Genomic DNA, 21455 nt, shown 5'->3' on the forward strand with positions numbered 1-21455 from the left:
GCTTTTGCCACTTCTAATCACACAGTACTAGAGGTTCTAGCCAGAGCAATTAGGTAAGAAAGAGTAATAAAAGCATTCAAATTGGAGAGGAAGAAATAAATTATCTCTGTTCACAGACAAAATATGCAGGAAAACCTCAAGGTTCCACAAAAAAACTGTCAGAACTAATAAATGAGTTCCACAAAGTTGTAGGATACAAAATCAACATACAGAAATCAGTTGCATTTCTATACACTAACAATGAACAATTTAAAAAGGAAATTAACAAGACCATTCCATTTGCAATAATAGCAAAAATAATATACTCAGGAACAAATTTAACCAAGAAAGTGAAAGACTTGTACACTGAAAACTAAAAAATGTTGCCGCAAGAAGTTAAAGAAGATAGAAACAAATGAAAGACATCCCTTGTTTATGGATTAGAAGTCAATATTAAGATGATCATAATATCCATGGGGCACCTGGCTTAGTCAGTAGAACATGCAATTCCTGATCTCAGGGTTGTGGGTTTGAGTCCTATGTTGCATGTAGAGATTACTTAAAAAAATTTTTAAAACTTGGGGCTTTTGGGTGGCTCAGTCAGTTGAGCATCTGACTCTTGGTTTCAGCTCAAGTCATGATCTCACGGGTTCTGAGACTGAGCCCCGAGTCAGGCTTCATGCCCAGTGAGGAGTCTGCTTGACATTCTCTCCCTCTGCCCCTCACCCCACTCATGCTCTCTCTCTCTCAAATAAATAAATAAAATCTTTAAAAAAATTTAAAAACTTAAAAAAGGTGTTCATAATATCCAAGCAATCTATAGATTCGGTACAGTGCCTCTCAAAAGCCCAACAATGCTTTTTGCAGAAACTTAAAAGTCCACCAAAAGTTCATATAGAATCTCAAAAGTCCCTTAAGAGCCAAAACAATCTTTTTTTAAGATTTATTTATTTATTTATTTATTTGAGAGAGAGAATGAGATAGAGAGAGCATGAGAGGGGGGAGGGTCAGAGGGAGAAACAGACTCCCTGCTGAGCAGGGAGCCCGATGCGGGACTCGATCCCAGGACTCCAGGATCGTGACCTGAGCCGAAGGCAGTCGCTTAACCAACTGAGCCACCCAGGCGCCCAAGAGCCAAAACAATCTTGAAAAAAGAACAAAGTTAGAAGTTTCACATTTCCTGGTTACAAAGGTACAATAATAAAAAAAAGTGTGGTACTGGCATAAAGACAGACATACAGACCAATGGAATAAAACGGAGAGCCCAGAAATAAACTCCTGAATAAATGGTCAAATGATTTTCAACAAAGGTGCTAATAAGATCATTCCATAGAGAAAGGGCAATCTTTAAAAAAGAGACAGTGCTGGGAAAACTGGATATCCACATGCAAAAGAATAAAGCTGGACTTGTTGAATTACTGTATTGTATACCTGAAACTAATATAACACTGGAAGGTTCCCCCTCCCCTACTTGTTTTTTGTTTTTTGTTTTTTTTGAATCTCTACACCCAACATGGGGTTCGAACTCACAACTCTGAGATCAAGAGTTGCATGCTCTTTGGACTGAGCCCGCCAGGCATCCCTATAACACTGTATGTTAACTATCCTGGAATTAAAAATAAAAACTTAATTAAAAAAATGAACTCAAAATGTATCAAAGACCTAAATATGAGAACTAACACTACAAAACTCTTAGAAGACAATGCAAAAGTTTTATGACATTGGATTTAGCAATGATTCCTTGAATATTATATCAAAAGCACAGGCAACAAAAAAAATGGACAAAATGAACATCAAAATTAAAAACTTGTACACTAAGACACAATCAACAGAGTAAAAAGGCAACCTACAGAATGGAAGAAAATATCTGCAAAATATATCTGATAAGGGGTTAATATCCAGAATATATTGAGAACTCCTACACTCAACAATAAAAAAGTAAAAAACCCAATTAAAATATGGACAATGGGGCACTTAGGCGGCTCAGTCAGTTAAGTGTCTGACTCTTGATTTCAGCCAGGTCATGATGTCAGGGTCCTAGGATCAAGCCCCACATTAAGCTCCATGCTCAGCAGGGAGTCTGTTTCTCTCCTCTCTCCCCCTCTCCCCACCCCTGTGTGCACACGCACGTATGCTCTCTCTCTCTCTAAAATAAATAAAACTTTATAAAAAATGGACAAAGGACTTAGACATTTCTCCTAAGATATACAAATGGCCAATAAGCCCATGAAAAAAATCACTAATCATTAGAGAAATACAACTCAAAACCACAATGAGATACCAGTTCATACCTATTAGGTTAGCTACCATCAAAACAAGAAAGTAAGTTACAGCAAAGATGTGGAGAAACTGGAACCTTCTGTACAATTGGTGGGAATGTAAAATGGTGCAGCTGCCACAGAAAACAGTATGTTGATTCTTCAAAAAATTAAAAATAAAATTACCATATGATCCAGCCATTCCATTTTGGGTATATATCCAAATGAACTGAAAGAGTCTCAAGGAGGTATTTGTACACCCATGTTGATAGCAGCATTATGCACAACAGTTAAAAGATGGAAGCAACCGAGAGTGCCTGGGTGGTGCAACTGGTTAAGTGTCCAACTCTTGCTTTCGTTTTGGTTGTGATCTCGGGGTCGTGAGATTGAGCCCTGTGTCGGGCTCCGTGCTCAGCAGAGTCTGCTTGAAATTCTCTCCTCTCCCTCTGCCCCTCCCCACTGTGCTGTCTCTCTTTAAAAAAAAAAAGGTGGAAGCAACCCAAGTGTTCACTGACATATAAATGGATAAACAAAATGTATATACATACAGTGGAATATTATCCAGCCTTAAAACAGAAAGAAATTCTGAAATATGCTATAACATGGATGGTCTTGAACATTATTTAAATGAAACAAGTCAATTATAAAATGGCAAATACTGTATGATTCCACTTAAATGAGATACCTAGAACAGAAACAAAAAGTAGAATGGTGGTTACCAGGGGCAGAGGGATGGGGAGAATTATTTATTTTTAATGGGTACACAGTTTTGTTTTGCAAGATAAAGAGTTCTGGAGATGGATGGTAGTGACAGTTGCTCAATAATGTGAATGTCTACCAATGAACTGTACAATTATAAATGGTTAAGATGGTAAATTATATGTTATGTGCATTTTACCACAATTAAAAAAAAAACTGATCTGGCTGTATTCTGTCTGTCCTCTCCCCCTAAATTAAAAGCAGAGAATTAATTCTTCTCTAGAATGAGCTAAAGTAGAAACTCCTACAATCTGAGAGAAATTAAGAAAGATTTGAGTAAGTGGAAAAATATATATTCTTCATGAATGAAAAGGTTCAATAGTGCTCTCCCCAATGTAGTCAATGCAATACCTATAACAATACTCACAGGTTTTATTGTAGGACTTGACAAGGTGATTCTAAAATTCGTATGAAAATTAAAGGGACCTAGAATAGCCAAAATCATTTTTAAAAAGAACAGACAGAGGCCTTATATTACCTAATTTCAAGACTTAAATGGAACAGAACAGAGAGTGCAGAAATTCAATAGGGAAAGAGTAATCTTTTTAACACATGGTGCTAGAAAAAGTGAACAGCTGTATACCAGTAAATAAACAAACAGAACCTCTACCATTATATCTCATACCATATACAAAATTTAACCCATACCTAACTATAAAAATTTAAATTATAAAACTTCTAGAAGAAAACACAGAAAATAACCTAGTGTTCTTAAATTTTATAACAACTTAAACAGGTCACAAAAAAATACGACTAGGGACGCCTGGGTGGCTCAATCAATTAAGTGTCTGCCTTTGGCTCAGGTCATGATCCCAGAGTCCTGGGACTGAGTCCCTCATCTGCCTCCTTGCTCAGCGGAGAGCCTACTTCTCCCTCTGCCTGCCCCTCCCCCTGCTTGTACTCTCTCTCTCTGACAAATAAATAAAATCTTTAAAAAAATATATGACTATAAAAGAAAAATTCAATCAAATAGAATTCATCTAGGTGCCTGGCTGGCTCAGTCAGTAGAACATGTGACTTTTGATCTCAGGGTTGTGTTTCAGCCCCACATTCACAGTAGAGTTTACATACATATATACAGACGTGCATAAATTGGAATTCACTGAAATTATAAACTGATACTCATCAAAAAACACTGTAACAAAAATTAAAAGGCAAGCCACAAGACTGGGAGAGAGTATTTGCAAAACATTTGTCCAACAAAGGCTTGTATTTGGAATACATATAGAACTCTTAAAATTCAGTAAGAAGATAAACAAACCCCCCAGACAAAAGGCAAAGGTCTGATAATTCACCAAGGAAGATATAAGGATGGTAAATAAGGGCATGAAAAGATGTTTGACATCATTAGCTATTAGGGAAATGTAAATTAAAACCATAAGAAGATACCACTACATAATCACTTAAATAGTTAAAATTAAAAAGTGTTAGCACTTAAAAATAACAAGAATATGAAGCACCTGGAACTCTCATACACAGTTAATGAGAATATAAAATGGTACAACCACTTTGGAAAACTGGCAGTTTCTTTAAAAATTCTCCATTTACCATATGATGCAGCCATTGTATTCTCAGGAATCTACCCAAAGAAATGAAAGCATATGCCCACAAAAAGGCACAGATTGCTTGTATATTTTTAAAACACAACCTTTTATACTGGAAATAAAAAGAAAATCACCAGGAGAATTTCTGGTCTTGCATATTATAAGCTCAGAAGCTGCCACTCCATCCTAACAACAAGTAAAAAGCTAAACAAACTGAAAAATCAACAGCTCTCCTCAGATCTGCCAGAGAGATGAGGTCACGGGATAAACCACTGCCAAAAGGATTGGTGGCTGGCAGATACAAAGAATCACAACTTACTTAAGCAAAATCCCACAAGCAGAAACCACCTCTAGCAACCAGTGCTGGGGTAGGAAGACCTGTGCTGTAACTGGTGAAGTGCAGGAGGCTCAGTGTGGACAAGTCTGAGAGTTAAAAATTCCAGGAGTTGGGGCACCTGAGTGGCTCAGTCAGTTAAGCGTCTGCCTTCGGCTCAGGTCATGATCTCAGGGTCCTGGGATCGAGTCCCCACATCAGGCTCCCTGCTCAGCGGCGAGCCTGCTTCTCTTTCTCCCTCTGTCTTCCTCCTTCTCCCTCTGCCTGCCTTTCGCCCTGCTTGTGCGTGTGCACATGTGCTCTCTCTCTGTCAAATAAATAAAATCTTTGACAAAAATAAATAAAAATAAAAATTCCAGGAGAACCTGGTCACGGGGGAACCCCCCCAAGCGCCACACACACACACACACACACACACTCTCTCTCTCTCTCTCTCTCTCTCTCTCGTGAATTTTACCTCTGAGAGTTACCAGGTCCTAACAGTGAGTACCACAGAAAAATCCCCTCATGCTTCTGGCAGGAGGAGAGGAAAAGGAGCTATTTTGAAATATGTTAGGGCATTCTGTTCTTAACAAAACCTGCCTTCAAGAGAAACTATTTTACCAGAGCTTAACCTGCTGGGTTTTATCAGAGCCTAACCTACTTGGGGTATAAGGGAAAGAACAAACTCTAGCTCCACCAGCCATCCTGTCCCACCAGTCGGGGAGAAAACCTGAAAGTGCTGGTGAAGTTCACAGACCAGAGACACTGAAAGACTGAGACTTTGTCAGAGAATTATACATACTTTCCCTACCCCTTCACCCTACCACAGCATTATTAAAGGCCTATTTTATTATAGTTCCTTTTACCAGTATATCATGTCTGCCTCTCAAAAGAATACTGGAAAGCATACTAAAAGGCAGAAAATGCAATCTGAAGACACTAAACAAGCATCAAAACCAGAGTCAGTTAACGGGAGTAATGTTGGAATTCTCAGACTAGATGTTTTTTTAAACTATGATTAATATGCTAAGAGCTTGTATTTATTTTTGTCAAAGAGTTTAAATGAAAAAAGTAGACACATCAAGAATGAATTGATAATGTAAGTAGAATGAGAGAGATTCTAAAAAAAATTTTTTTTAATGGTAGAAATTAAAAGCATAATAACAGAAATGAAGAATGCCTTTCATGGGCTGATAGACTGCTCAAGGCTGAGGAAACAATCTCTGAGCTTGCAGACATGACAAAAGAAATCTCCAAAACTGGAAAAAAAAAAACAAACCCACAACAAAATATCCAAGAACTGTGGGAAAACTACAAAAAGTGTAACATATACATGATGGGAATATCAGAAGGACAAGAAAAAGAATGAAACAGAAGCAATATTTGGAGCAATGATGGCTGAGAATTTCCCCAAATTAATGTCAGAGACCAAACCACAGATCCAGGAAGCTCAGAGAAGACCAAGCAGGATAAATGCCAAAACCCCCTAAACCTAGACATATCATATTCAAACTTTAGAAATCAAACATAAAGAAAAAAGTCCTGAAAGAAGCCAGAGGGAAAAAACACCTTATCTATCGAAGAGCAAGATAAGGATTACATTCAACTTCTCAGAAACCATGCTAGCAAGAAGACAATGGAATGAAATATTTAAAGGGCTGAGAAAGAAAAACTAACTAGAATTCTGTATCCTTCAAAATGATCCTTCAAAAGTGAAAGATATGCACAAACAATGAATCATGGAACACTCCATCTAAAACTAATGATGTAATGTATGGGGATTAACATAACAATAAAAAAAAAAGTGAAAGAGAATGTTCCTCTCAATCTTGCTGTGAACCTAAACTGCTCTGAAAAAAATTAAGTCTTTAAAAAAATGTGGGGAGAGGGGCGTGTGGGTGGCTCAGCTGTTAAGTGTCCAACTCTTCAGTTTCGGCTCAGGTCATGATCTCAGGTAAGATGGAGCCCAGCATGGGGCTCCGTGCTCAACTTGGAATCTGTTTAAGATTCTTTCTCCTCCCTCCCCCTCTGCTCCTCCCCCTGCTCAGGTTCTCTCTCTCTCTCTCTCAAATAAATAAATAAATAAATAAATAAATAAATAAATAAATAAATAAATAAAATCTTTTAAAAGGGGGGGGGAGAAATAGACTTTTGTCAGACAAACATAAATTGAAGGAATTTGTTGCAAGTAGATATGCTTTGCAAGATATGTTAAAAGAAGTTCTTTAGAGAAAAGGAAAATGATACAGGTCAGAAACTCAGATCTACATAAAGAAAGAGCATCTGAGAATGAATAAATGTAAGTAAAATTAAAAAAATGTTCTGTTATTTTTAATTGATCTAAAAGATAACTGTTCAAAATATTAATAGTAACAATGTATTTCAATTATGTTGGCTTCTGTGTATGTGTGGGTATGCTTATGCATAAGTGAAATGAATGACAGCAATGAAACAAGGGATGGCAGGAAGGAACTGGGAATATTTTGTTATTATAAGGTACTTGCACTACTTGTGAAGCACTATGGCATTATCTGAAAGTGACTGGATTAATTATAAATATATATTGCAAACTCTAGGGCAACCACTAAAAAACGTTACAGATTAAAAGTAAAGGGATAGAAAAAGATATACTAAAACTAATCAAAAGAAAGTGGGAGCGGCGCCTGGGTGGCTCAGTCGTTGAGCGTCTGCCTTCGGCTCAGGTCATGATCCCAGAGTCCTGGGATCAAGCCCCATATCGGGCTCCCTGCTCTGCGGGAAGCCTGCTTCTCCCTCTCCCACTCCCCCTGCTTGTGTTCCCTCTCTCGCTGTGTGTCTCTCTGTCAAATAAATAAAAAATCTTAAAAAAAAAAAAAAGTGGGAGTAGCTGTATTAATTTCAGATAGAGCAGACTTCAAAAGCAAGAAAAGTTAAAAGGAACATTACATAATCAGAAGGGGGGGGCAATACTCCAGCAAGACATAACAATCCCCTCATGCTTCTGGCAGGAGGAGAGGAAAAGGAGCTATTTTGAAATATGTTAGGGCATTCTGTTCTCAATAATTAAAAGAGAGAACATGACTACAGACCCCACAGACATTAAAAAAATTATACATGAGGGGCTCCTGGGTGGCTCAGTCAGTTAAGTGACCAATTCTTTTTTTTTTTTTTTTTAAGATTTTATTTATTTGACAGAGAGACACAGCGAGAGAGGGAACACAAGCAGAGGGAGTGGGAGAGGGAGAAGCAGGCCTCCTGCGGAGCAGGGAGCCCGATGAGGGGCTCGATCCCAGGACCCTGGGATCATGACCTGAGCCAAAGGCAGACGCTTAACGACTGAGCCACCCAGGCGCCCCATGACCGATTCTTGATTTTGGCTCAAGTCATGATCTCAGGGTCATGATATGAGCCTTGCATTGGGCTCTGCTAAAATCTTAAAAATTCTCTCTCTCCCTATCCCTCTGCCCCTCCCCCCCAATGAATAAATTAAATTTTAAAATAATACAGGACTATTATAAACAAATCTCTGCCCACAAATTTAAAAACCTCAATGAAATGGACCAATTCCTTGAAACACATAATCTACTAAAACGCACACAAGAAGAAACAGATAATCTCAATAGCTATATATCTATTAAAGAAATTGAATCAGGGGCACCTGGGTGCCTCAGTTGGTTGAGTGTCCAACTTCTGGTTTTAGCTCAGGTCATGATTTCAGAGTCATGAGATCAAGCTCTGTGTTGGGCTCCACGCTCAGTACAGAGTCTGCTTTAGATTCTCTCTCTGCCCTTCCCCCACCGACTCACAAGCACTCTCTCTAAAATAAATAAATGAATCTTTAAAAATAATGAAAAAAAGGGCGCCTAGGTGGCTCAGATGGTTAAGCATCTGCCTTCGGCTCAGGTCATGATCCCAGGATCCTGGGATCGAGTCCCGCATCGGGCTCCCTGCTCCTTGGGAGCCTGCTTCTCCCTCTGCCTCTCTCTCTCTCTCTCTCTCTGTCTCTCATGAATAAATAAATAAAATCTTTAAAAAAAAAATAAAATAAAATAATGAAAAAAAAAAAGGGGGTGCCTCAGTGGCTCAGTCATTGGGCGTCTGCCTTCAGCTCAGGTGATGATCCCAGGGTCCTGGGATTGAGTCCGACGCTGGGCTCCCTGCTCAGCGGGAAGCCTGCTTCTCCCTCTCCCACTCCCCCTGCTTGTGTTCCCCTCTCGCTATGTATCTCTCTGTCAAATAAACAAAATCTTTAAAAATAAATAAATAGAAATAATAATCTTCCAAAACAGAAAGCACAGGCTCAAAGAGGTTCACTTGTGAATTCTACCAAACATTTAAGAAATGATATGCATTCTCTAAAATCTGTTCCAGAGCATAGAAGCAGAAAAAACACTTCCTAACTAAGCCTGCATTACCCTAATATCAAAACAAAAGACATATAAAAATCTATAGACCAATATCTCTTATGAATATAAATGCAAAAATCCTCAACAATATTAGCAAATCGAATCCAACAATATATAAAAAGAATTATATGCCATGACGAAGTGGGATTTATCCTAGTATGCAAGGTAGTTTCAACATACAACAAAAATCAATGTACTCCATCACATCAACAGTCTAAAAAAGAAATATCACACAATCATCAGAAGATGCAGAAAAAGCATTTGACAAAATCCAATACCCATTCATGATAAAATCTCTCAGCAAAGTAGGAATAAAGATGAATTTCTTCAACTTGATATAGAACATCTACAAAAACCCTACAGCTAACATCATACTTAATGGTGAGAAATTCCAAGCTTTCCAGCTAAGATGAGGAAAAAGCAAAGATATCTCACCACTGCTTTTCAACATTGTACTGAAAAGTCCTAGCTAATGCAGTAAGACAAGAAAATGAAATACATATTGGGATGGTAGAAATAAAACTGTCCTTGTTCATGGATGACGTGCTCATGTACAAAATTCAAAAGAATCAGCAAAAAACTCCTGGAACTAATAAGCAATTATAGTAAGGTTGCAGGATACAAGATTAATATACATAAGTCAATCACTTTTCTATATACCAGCAATGAATAAGTGGTATTTGAAATTAAAAATACGGGGTGCCTGGGTGGCTCAGTCATTAAGCATCTGCCTTCAGCTCAGGTCATGATCCCAGGGTCCTGGGATCAAACCCCACATCAGGTTCCCTGCTCAGTGGGAGACCTGCTTCTCCCTCTCCCTCTCCCCCTGCTTGTGTTCCCTCTCTCACTGTCTCTGTCAAAAAATAAATAAAATCTTAAAAAAAGAAAAATTAAAAACACTTCATCATTTACATTATCATATTCAAAAACGAAATAGGTATAAAAAACCAAAATCTTGTATATACAAGATCCATATGAGAAAAACTACAAAACTCTCATAATACATATTAAAGAACTAAGTAAATGGAGAGATAGTCCATGTTCATGGGTCAGACTCCATATTGTCAAGATGTCAGTTCCTCCCAACTTGATCTATAGATTCAATCCCAATCCCAATAAAAATCCCAGAAGGTGGGCGCCTGGGTGGCTCAGATGGTTAAGCGTCTGCCTTCGGCTCAGGTGATGATCCCAGGGTCCTGGGATCGAGTCCCACATCGGGCTCTCTGCTCCTTGGGAGCCTGCTTCTCCCTCTGCCTCTCTCTCTCTCTGTCTCTCATGAATAAATAAATAAAATCTTTAAAAAAAAAAAATCCCAGAAGGTTATTTTGTGGATACTGAAAAACTGATTCTAAAGTTTATATGCAGGGGCGCCTGGGTGGCTCAGTCGGTTAAGTGGCTACCTTTGGCTCAGGTCATGATCTTGGGGTCCTCAGATTGAGTTCTGCATCAGGCTCCCTACTCAGCGGGGAGTCTGCTTCTCCCTCTCCCTCTGCCTGCTGCTCTGCCTACTTGTGCTATCTGTCAAATAAATAAATAAAATCTTTAAAAAAATAAAGTTTATATGCAGAGGCAAACAACCCAGAATAGCCAACACAATAATGAAGAACAAAGTCAGAGGACTGACACTACCCAACTTCAAAACTTACCATAAAGTCTACAGTAATCAAGATAGTATGAAGGGGCACCTGGGTGGCTTAGTCGTTAAGCATCTGCCTTCGGCTCAGGTCCTGATTCCAGGGTCCTGGGATCGAGCCCCGCATCGGGCTCCCTGCTCCGCAGGAAGCCTGCTTCTCCCTCTCCCACTCCCCCTGCTTGTGTTCCCTCTCTCACTGTGTCTCTCTCTGTCAAATAAATAAATAAATAATAAATAAATAAATAAAACCTTAAAAATCTTTTTTTTTTTTTTAAGATTTTTATTTATTTGTTTGTTTAACACAGAGAGAGAGAGCACAAGTAGGCAGAGCAGCAGAGAGAGGGAGAGGGAGAAGCAGGCTCTCCGCCGAGCAGGGAGCCTGATGCGGCGCTTGATCCCAGGACCCTGGGACCACGACCTGAGCCGAAGGCAGCCGCTTAACGACTGAGCCACCCGGGCGCCCCAAAACCTTAAAAATCTTAAAAAAAAAAAAAGATAGTGTGGTATTGGAGAAACAAGAGACAAGATGATCAATGGAACAGAATACAGAAAACAGAAATAGAAATAGACCCACATAAATATAGTCAACTGATTTTTGACATAGGAGAAAAAGCAATACAATGGAGCTATTTTTCAACATATGCTGGAAAAACTGGACATCCATATGCAAAAACAACTAATGCACACATAGACCTTACATCTTTTACAAAAATTAACTCAAAATGGATTATAGACCTAAATGTAAAATGAAACTCCTGCAAGATAACACAGGAGAAAATCCAGTTGACCTTGAGTATGGGTGATGACTTTTCAGATAAAACACTAAAGGTATAATCCAGGAAAGAAAGAAATGATAACCTGGACTTAATTAAAATTTAAAAATTCTGCTCTGAGACAGACAATGTCAAGAGGATGAGAAGACAAGTCACAGACTGGGAGAAAATATCTGCAAAAGACACATCTGGGGGCGCCTGGGTGGCTCAGTAGATTAAGCGTCTGACTCTTGGTTTCAGCTCAGGTCACAATCTCATGGGTGGTGAGACTGAGCCCATGTCAGGCTCTGCGCTCAGCAGGGAGTCTCCCTGAAGATTCCCTCTGCCTCTCCCCCTGCTTGTGCTCAAATAAATAAATAAGTCTTTTAAAAAAAGACACATCTGATTGATAAAGGACTGTTATCCAAAACATACAAAGAATTCTTAAAACTCAACAATAAGAAAAAGAACAATTAACATTGTGTCAAAGACCTGAAAAGACATCTCACTGAAGATGATATGCAGATGACAAGAAAGCATATGAAAGGGTTTCAACATCATGTCATTAGAGACTTGCAAATTAAAACAATGACATACCCCTAGACACCTATTAAAATGGCCAAAATCCGAAACACTAGCAAATGCTTAGGAGCATACAAAGCAACAAGAACCTCATTCATTGCTGGTGGGAATGCAAAATGATAGTTATTTTGGAAGACAACTTGGCAGTTTCTTACAAAACTAAACTTTTTTTTTTTTTTTTTTTTTTAAGTAATCTCTATACTCAACGTGGGGCTTGAACTCATGACCCCAAGATCAAGAGTTGGATGCTCTACTGACTGAGCCAGCCAGGCACCCTTAAACACACTTACCATAGCATCCAGCAACCATGTTCCTTGGTATGTACCAAAAGGAGGTGAAAACATGTCCTCACGAAAACCTGCACATGGATATTTACAGCACCTTTACTCATAACTGCCAAAACCTGGAAGTAACCAAGGAGTCCTTCAGTGCGTAAATGGATAAACTGGTATATACGGACAATGGAATATTATTCAGAGCTAAAAAGAAATGAGCTCTCAAGCAATGATGAAAAGACATGGAAGAAACTTAAATGCATTACTGCTAAGTGAAAGAAGCCAACCTGAAAAGGCAGCATACTGCAGTCTGACTCCAACTACAGGACATTCCAGAAAAGGCAACACTATGGAGACAGGAAAAAGATTAGTCGTTGCCAGGGGTTAGGAACGAGGATTGGATAAACACAGAATTTTTTTTTTTAAAGACTTTATTTATTTATTTGACAGAGAGAGTGAGAGAGCACAAGCAGAGGGAACAGTAGAGGGAGAGGGAGCAGCAGGCTCCCCGCTGAGCAGGGAGTCCGATGTGGGGCTTGATCCCAGGACCCTGGGATCATGACCTGAGCCGAAGGCAGACACTTAACCATCTGAGCCACCCAGGCGCTCCTAAACACAGGATTTTTAGAGCAGTGAAACAATTGTGTGTGATACTGTAATGGTGAATACATGTCATTTTGCATTTGTTAAAACCCATAGAATGTATAACACCAAGAATGAACCCTAATGTAAACTATGGACTTTGAGTGTTAATGAGGTGCTGAGGTAGGTTCATTGACTGTAACAAATGTACCACTCTGGCTCAGGATGTTGATAATGAGGGAAGAGGAGGGTGGGTGGGACAAGGAATACATGGGAAATCTTTGTACTTTTTACTCCAAACTGCTCTGAAAAATAAAGTTTATTAGTATGAAAAATAGAATCACCATTTTTTAAAAAGATTTTTACTTATTTATTTGACAGAGAGAGAGTGTGTGCAAACAAGCAGGGGGTGCAGGCAGAGGGAGAAGCAGGCTCCCCACTGAGCAAGCAGCCTGACGTGGGGCTCGATCCCAAGACCCTGGGATCATAACCTAAGCCAAAGGCAGAAACTTAACTGACTGAGCCACCCTGGTGCCCCTAAAATCACCATTTAATTCAGAAAACAGGATGCCCTGAAAGTTACCAAACACCTGGGAAAATATCTGGTTCCTCAATATAGCCTGGAATAGTGGTTAGCTTATGCATTAATATGAAGAATAATAGCACATAATAGACTTTATGTTCAAAATCCCCAAAACTCAATATACTCAGGACTCGTAAATAGAGACAACATAAAAACAAGAGCTCAGAAATAAGGCCATGTAGTGCTCAAAAAATTCTAAAAACTATCTCAAGAGAGGTATTCTGAATCTTTAAAAAGGATGTAACACTGGAACATGTACGGCAAGCTAAAACAATTTGCTAAATATATTTAATAGTAATATGGCATATTATACATCAGTTTCAATTAAGAATCTGGAAGAATATCATAAGGGTTTTTGCTCTTTTTAATGAGACAGCTATACTCAAGTCTTATCTTCATGTCCAAGTGATAAAGAATATGCAAAACACACAGTTCCCTGGGAGGTTGCAAATTCAACAGAAGTCAATATAGCTCAAAAAAATGTTCTGTTGGCCAGAAAAGTTGTTTAAAATTTGAATACATTTATGTGAGACATATTCTTTGGCTTCTGCCCCAACATTTTTGTTTTCCTACATCCAGTCCAATTCACTCATGTTTGTTATTTGCTTAATCCCAAAAGTAACTTTGGTTTGAGGCCCCCTACCCTATATTGTTATTTGTATAATTAAACTTATACTTTGATTCCTTTCATTTAAAATTTCCTTATGAAATTCTGTATCATATTTCAATACATTTGTATTAGAAATGGGTATTTTCTCTTCTCTTTCAATTTTCCAGATCTGAGAGCTAGCACTTAATTAGTCATGCATGTATTTTCAGAACAAAAACAATTCTTGCAAAGAGATGGTGGTTTATTAATGTTATTCCTAATCCACATTTAACTGCATGACAGAATATATATCACTGCTAGGCTTATAAAGACTTATTGAAGCTTAAAATAAAGGCCTCTGATCAAGTGTGAGGAACGATTCCTTTTTCTCAAGTTAATAGTTTTGCTCAAAATTGTTAATATTTGGCAGTATTTCTGCCTAGCTGTTTCATCCTCATTAAACACACATGCGCTCATCTGCACATTCGGAAAAATGTAACTCTACTTCAAGAATAAACGTGTTAAGATTTACATGCCTTGTATGGATAAACCAAGGTTATGTGGTGGATCTGAAGCTATGTATCAGAACTCTGTATGGAATAGGGAAAACTTTTTCCTTACATAGCTAACGCTACCAACATACCTGACAAAGTATACTAAGGGAAAAGTTGGTACAAAACTGTCAAGTGATCATTCTCCATGTGGTTATGCCCAAGCCATCTCTTAATGATAAATTAAAAGTGTCTTTACCTGTCATGACCTGAGTTCAGGCACTCTTGCGGAAGCTGGAGACAATACTAACCCCTGCACTGTGTAGGGAGGTGCACTCCTTGCATTGGGGCTTAAATGTTAGTGATTTCACCAACCCTTGAAGTGCAGAACAGTAAAAAAACAGTTTTCAGCCGTTTTTCTTACTGAGTTCTCATTTTTTAAATATTACAAAGATCTCAATTAGGTTTTTTTTTTTTTTAAAGATTTTATTTATTTATTTGAGACAGAGAGAATGAGAGAGAGAGAGAGAGCACATGAGAGGGGGGAGGGTCAGAGGCAGAAGCAGGCTCCCTGCCGAGCAGGGAGCCCGATGCGGGACTCGATCCTGGGACTCCAGGATCATGACCTGAGCCGAAGGCAGTCGCTTAACCAACTGAGCCACCCAGGCGCCCTCAATTAGGTTTTAAAATAAGTTATTTCTGTTGAAAAGGCAGGGCCTTAGTTTAAAGAGACACATGCCAATAGGTCTTTCTGGGTCACTGCACAAACCACAAGATGGCTTTTTTTTTTCCTATTAATTAAAAACTTACACAAAGATGCAAGAATTTCGTGCCTTCGAATGATTTTCTGATTTTACCTTAAAGTTCCAAGATTTAGTGGCTACACATACGTAACTCGGTCTTGCAGAAGACAATCTTAAGTATTAATAGGTACTGTACTAGATGAGATTAGCTGAGTTAAAAATGGTACCTTTCCTATCAACTCAATTATTCCCCTGCCAAACCATACCGCCCTGGAAATTTCTAAAGAAACAACATATTGTACTCTTCCATAAGGTAAAAATCAAGAAATGCTACTATGCTCAAGGATAGAATTACACTGTGTATGTGTCTGGAAGGCCAAATCTGTTTCTGACTGAAACCTTAAAATTCCAATTAATACAATTTCCCATTCTCTTATACTCTAAAATTAGATGAGCTTACATATGACTCTAGGTTTTTCCCATTGCTGCAGGAGAAATGAGTTGAAAAATATCCCTTAGCTAGTTTTGAAGAAAATATTTTATGTAACTAAAAAAGAGTAATGTTTTATCTGAATCTCTCTCCAAATCCCCTTCACTTCTTTAAGCTTTCATTTCTCTTCTGACCCTCTTAATCAGAACACAAACAATGCTATTCTGACTATTATGAGCTTGGCACCATTCAGTTATGCATACTCAAAGCATTTGAGTTCTCTGAATTCTTTCCTGCCATTTTAGTAGAAGAAGATAAGAACAAACCTGAGCTGAAACCGTGCCACCTGGAGGATGCACATGTATTTTACTATCTCTTCCTATCTATACTCTGCCCCATTTTAAAACTCTGTATCAAATTTAAATGTTTTCTGCCTACAACAAAGCAAGCTTGTCTTGATATGCTTGGCGAAGGTGCTTATATTTTTCTTCACAGGTAAAGAAATTAAATAATCCCTCTTTCACTTACCAAACAATTTTTTTTAATGTTGGCACTCACTCAAAGTCCATTTGAAGGATCTATTCCTCTAACTTAAAATCACAGCAATTTGATCTCATTTATAAACAATCGAACAAAAGTACTTCTTGGCAATAATCTGCTCAACTGCTACCTTTTTTTTTTTTGTCTTTCTATGGACAAGATAATATAAGAAAAATTCATGAAATAAAATAAATATTGTCTGGCCTTAAAATGCTACTTTATGCTTCTTTCCAGTGTAAAGGAGAGGGGAAAGAGCAATACAAAATGTAAACTAAAAGGTCAAATTTCTAACTTATTTGATATCAAATGAAAAAATTTTCTTTTCTTTCCTTTTTTTTTTTTTTTTTTTTTTAAAGATTTTATTTATTTATTTGAGACAGAGAATGAGATAGAGCATGAGAGGGTCAGAGGGAGAAGCAGACTCCCTGCCGAGCAGGGAGCCCGATGTGGGACTCGATCCAGGGACTCTAGGATCATGACCTGAGCCGAAGGCAGTCGCTTAACCAACTGAGCCACCCAGGCGCCCTCTTTCCTTTTTTTTTAAGTAAGCCCTACACGCAATGTGGGGCTTGAACTCACGACCCTGACATCAAGAGTTGCATGCTTTACTAACTAAGCCAGCCAGGTGCCCTGATATCAAATGAAAAAATTTTCTCAGAGGAAGTCTCAGAGTAGTGGAGACTAATCAAAAAATCATTTTGTCAAAAGTAAAAAGCACCTCAGTTCCAATATTAATACATTTGTGAGTTCATGCCAAACATGACAACTTTTTAAAATGTAACTTACGTGGGAATAAGATTTCAGGTCAAAACTGACTACTCAATTTAATCCCTGTTGTAATTACAAGGTCTAAAACAGTTCCCATTTTAAAGATGCTAATTGAGTTCCCACACATTCTTTTTTTTTTTTTTTAAGATTTTATTTATTTATTTGACAGAGAGAGACACAGGGAGAGAGGGAACACAAGCAGGGGGAGTGGGAGAGGGAGAAGCAGGCTTCCCGTGGAGCAGGGAGCCCGATGCGGGCCTTGATCCCAGGACCCTGGGATTATGACCTGAGCTGAAGGCAGACACTTAATGACTGAGTCACCCAGGCGCCCTGAGTTCCCACACATTCTATATAATGTTTCTTTTTAACATATTCTTACTCTGTAACTAACTTGGTCATCTAGATTCTAACCTCCACATTCCATCTCATAAGGCAAATATTTTTCTCTCAATTACAAGTAAGATTCATTATCCCAATTTTAATTTATTGTCCAAAAGGGGAAAAAAAAAACTTTTAAGGAAACCACATATTAAGTAAGCCATCTTGATGAACCAATCTTTCATGTTCAAAGCACTTACTTTAAAAATAACTCTTCAGCTTGGAGCGCCTGGGTGGCGCAGTCGATTGGGCGACTGGCTCTTGATTTCAGCTCGGGTTGTGATTTTGGGGTGGTGGGATCAAGCCCTACATCAGGCTCTGTGGTCAGCACAGAGTCTACTTGGGATTCTCTCTGCCCCTCCCACTCACGCTCTCTCTCTCTCAAATAAATAAATCAATCTTAAAAAAAAAAAACCTCTTCAGTTTTATATGCATGGTATTATATTCATTTTATATTTATGAAAATATAATCTGCCTAAGGTTACAAAATATGTTAATGTTTGAAGTAGAATTAGAATGTGGCATTTCCTTTATCTCATAGTACAGATTATTAAAATATTTCCCATGAAGGGCGCCTGGGTGGCTCAGTCGTTAAGCATCTGCCTTCGGCTCAGGTCATGATCCCAGAGTCCTGAGATCGAGCCCTGCATCGGGCTCTCTGCTCCACAGGAAGCCTGCTTCTCCCTCTCCCACTCCCCCTGCTTGTGTTTCCTCTCTCGCTGTGTCTCTCTCTGTCAAATAAATAAATAAAATCTTAAAAAATTTTTTTTAAAAATTAAAATATTTCCCATGAACATCTAAAAATGTTTCCTAAAGTAACAAACACTGATATCTTAATCTGAAAATGTATATATCACCACACACACATCATACACACAGGGAGACAGCAAAATCAGCTCTTACCTTCATCTCCCTCTGGTGCATATGAAGCTGTAATAATGTCAATATCAGCACAATTCATCACAATCTGATTGGTTGCCTGCCTCACCTAGGGGGAAAAGAAAAACCAGCAGTGTCAGAAATAGCCAAGATTAATAACATGTACATCTTCATCTTGGCCTAATGTGTGTCACCAGGAATTTTTTTAAACCCAGACATCACTAAAACCTAGACTGAGTATTTATACATCAATGGTAAAAATAAATTAGTTTTAAGTAATCTAAGGCAATTCACATTTTTCAAATTATGTTAAGAGCAACAATAAACACTTAAGTATTTTACAGAATTTAAATATCTGACCAATAAGCTAAATAAAAGCATTTTTCCCACTTAAACTTTTATTTAAAACAATTAAAACTTTTCAAATTAAAAATTAATTAGGAGACACTTCTCGTATGTTACAATTAATTACGTATTTCAGCCCCATCATAAGATATGCTTTATCATCAAACCTATCATAAGACCTTCTTTAAGGATAGAGGAAGGAAAGTGATATCATAAACCATGTCAAAACTTTGTAAGACACTCTTTAAATTTTTTCTCTTACCAAAGTAACATTTTGGATATAAAAGACACTAATGACTCACCACCAAGATTAAATAAACTTTTTAAGATTTTGTCTTACTTGCTCAGATCCCCCCAAAATAAAATACAGATATAATGAAAGAAAGCCCATCCTCTCTTTCTCATTAAATGGGGATAACCACTCTCCTAAGGCTAATGCAGCTCTTTCTCACGTATGTATAGTTCTGCTACCTACATAAAGATCAGCAAACAATGTTTTTAATTTTATATAAATAGTATCAAAGTGTATATAACCTTTGCATCTGCTTTTTTCATTTAACATTGTTTCTGAGATGGGTAAATGCAGACAGATGTAGATCTAATTTATTAATTTTAACTCCTACAGAATAGTATTCCATTCTATAAATAAACTAGTTATTTATCCATTTCCTTTCTAAAGGAAGTTAGATTATTTCCATTATTTTGTTATTTAAAATAGTACTATAATAAATATCTTGGTCCATGTCTTCCTATGCACATTTTTCTTTACCAAGAACGTCCCAATTATGCTCTAGAGTAGTTTCAATTAACACTCCCATGAGCAAAGAATAAAGAAATCCCATATTCATCATCCTCCAAAAAACTTAAAATTTTTTGACCATCTTATGGGTATTAAATGGTATTCTACCATTGCTTTAAATAGAATTTTCCTGATTACTAGTAACACTGATTAAGCATCTTCTTTTTACCTTCTTCTTTTTTTTTGCCATTGCTTTTTCTCTGTAAATTGTTCATTCATAACCCCTGCCCACTTTTCAATTTGGTTGTAGACTTGGTTTTATATACTTGTTGCATTTAAACAGAACCTCAAATTCATTTTCAGACCATTCATTTGAATGGTCTAAATTTAAAATAACAAAAATACTAGGGCTCCTGGGTGGCTCAGTCAGTTAGTGGTTTCAGCTCAGGTCATGATCTTATGGTTGTGAAATGGAGCCCTGCTCCTTGCTCAAGGTGGAATGGGCTTCAGATATTTCTCTCTCTCCCTCCACTCTCCCTCCCTCTCGGCCCCTCCCTGTTGACACGCAAGAGCACTCTCTTTCCCTCTCTCTCTCTCAAATAAAATAAAATCTAAAAATGAAATAAAATAAAATAACAAAAGTACAGATGCCCTAAATCACAAATGTCTACAGAGGCCAGCCAAGCAGGTGAGTAGAGTAGGCCAGGTGAAGGCTATGCATAAAGGAAGGGGGAGGTAGCCATTTCTTGGAGCCAACCAATTATTGCTATACTGAAAAGCAGACTTAGTATTAACAGATCTTCCAATTACCAAAAAAAAAAAAGCCACAGGGCTCCTGGCTGGCTCAGTTGGTAGTGCATGCAATTCTTGATCTCTGGGTCTGAGTTCGAGGCCCACACTGGACAGAGAGATTACTTAAAAAAAAAAAAAAAGCCACACATTTCAGATTTCATGTGTAATCTCCCAAATTGTAACTGATGGCAACTAATACAAAATCTGCAAAAACACTGTGCAATCCAAACAAAACCCACACGTGGGTCAATAGGGCCTCAAGATCACTAACAGACCTCAGAACTAGGTAAGGACACAGGAGTAATATAATATCTGTATGAATAAGCTATACCAAAGAGTAATCATTTCATTAATAACCAATAAATAAACATGATTAATCTCAAACTAAAATTACCTGACCTAAATTACAGATAGTATGTTAGTAAGCCTGTAACAGACTGTCAAAATCACTAACACATGACATCAAACTATTTTGGCTCATTAAAAAAAAAAATCTTTTTCAGGGACTTGGCTAGGTCAGTTGGTAGGATGTGAGATTCTTGATCTTGGGGACATGAGTTCAAGCCCCACACTGGCTCAGTCAGTACAGCATGCAACTCTTGATCTTGGGATTGTGAGTTCCAGCCCCATGTTGGGTAAGAGATTACTTAAAAATAGAATCTTTAAATAAATAAATAAATAATTTTGTGAGTGGTAATATTCCTTCACACTGTTTATTTCATCAGGAACATTCCTAAGCAGCACTAAAACTTTTCTGTCCCAACTGGCCGTTTATAGCACTACATTTGAATGAACAAACAAACAAAAAATTTCCTTTGCCTATTTATAAATTCACTTTAAAAAAATTCAGCAACACAGAGAAATGAAGCAATTAATGAGGCGGGGGTGGACTGCAGGGAGGTGTTTCCAAAAAGTAAAATGAATAAAAACCTTCCAGAGTCTGAAGTTTGTGTCAACAGGATAGTAACAGTAGTTTAGTTACACATCTTCATCTTTAGCTAGGCAACCCTATTTTCATCCATCAACATCTACAGTGAATTTAATGGTAGCCAAGCAGTTAATCTGCCAATGTCAAGATACCTGTACAACGCTACATATGCCAAATGACATTCA

The 21455-nt window shown here is 37.9% G+C and overlaps 1 protein-coding gene across 1 annotated transcript in view; it reads right to left on the reverse strand.

Annotated features, from left to right (window-relative positions):
• NPEPPS (aminopeptidase puromycin sensitive) overlaps nt 1-21455 on the reverse strand; it is a 99180-nt gene that overhangs the window by 70654 nt on the left and 7071 nt on the right. The window contains exon 2 of the mRNA XM_021704551.2: nt 18491-18575. Within this exon, the coding sequence (XP_021560226.1) occupies nt 18491-18575 (85 nt within the window). The remainder of the gene's footprint in view (nt 1-18490; nt 18576-21455) is intronic.

This window comes from Neomonachus schauinslandi, chromosome 15 (assembly GCF_002201575.2).
Source record: "Neomonachus schauinslandi chromosome 15, ASM220157v2, whole genome shotgun sequence".
NCBI classification, from domain to species: Eukaryota; Metazoa; Chordata; class Mammalia; order Carnivora; family Phocidae; genus Neomonachus; species Neomonachus schauinslandi.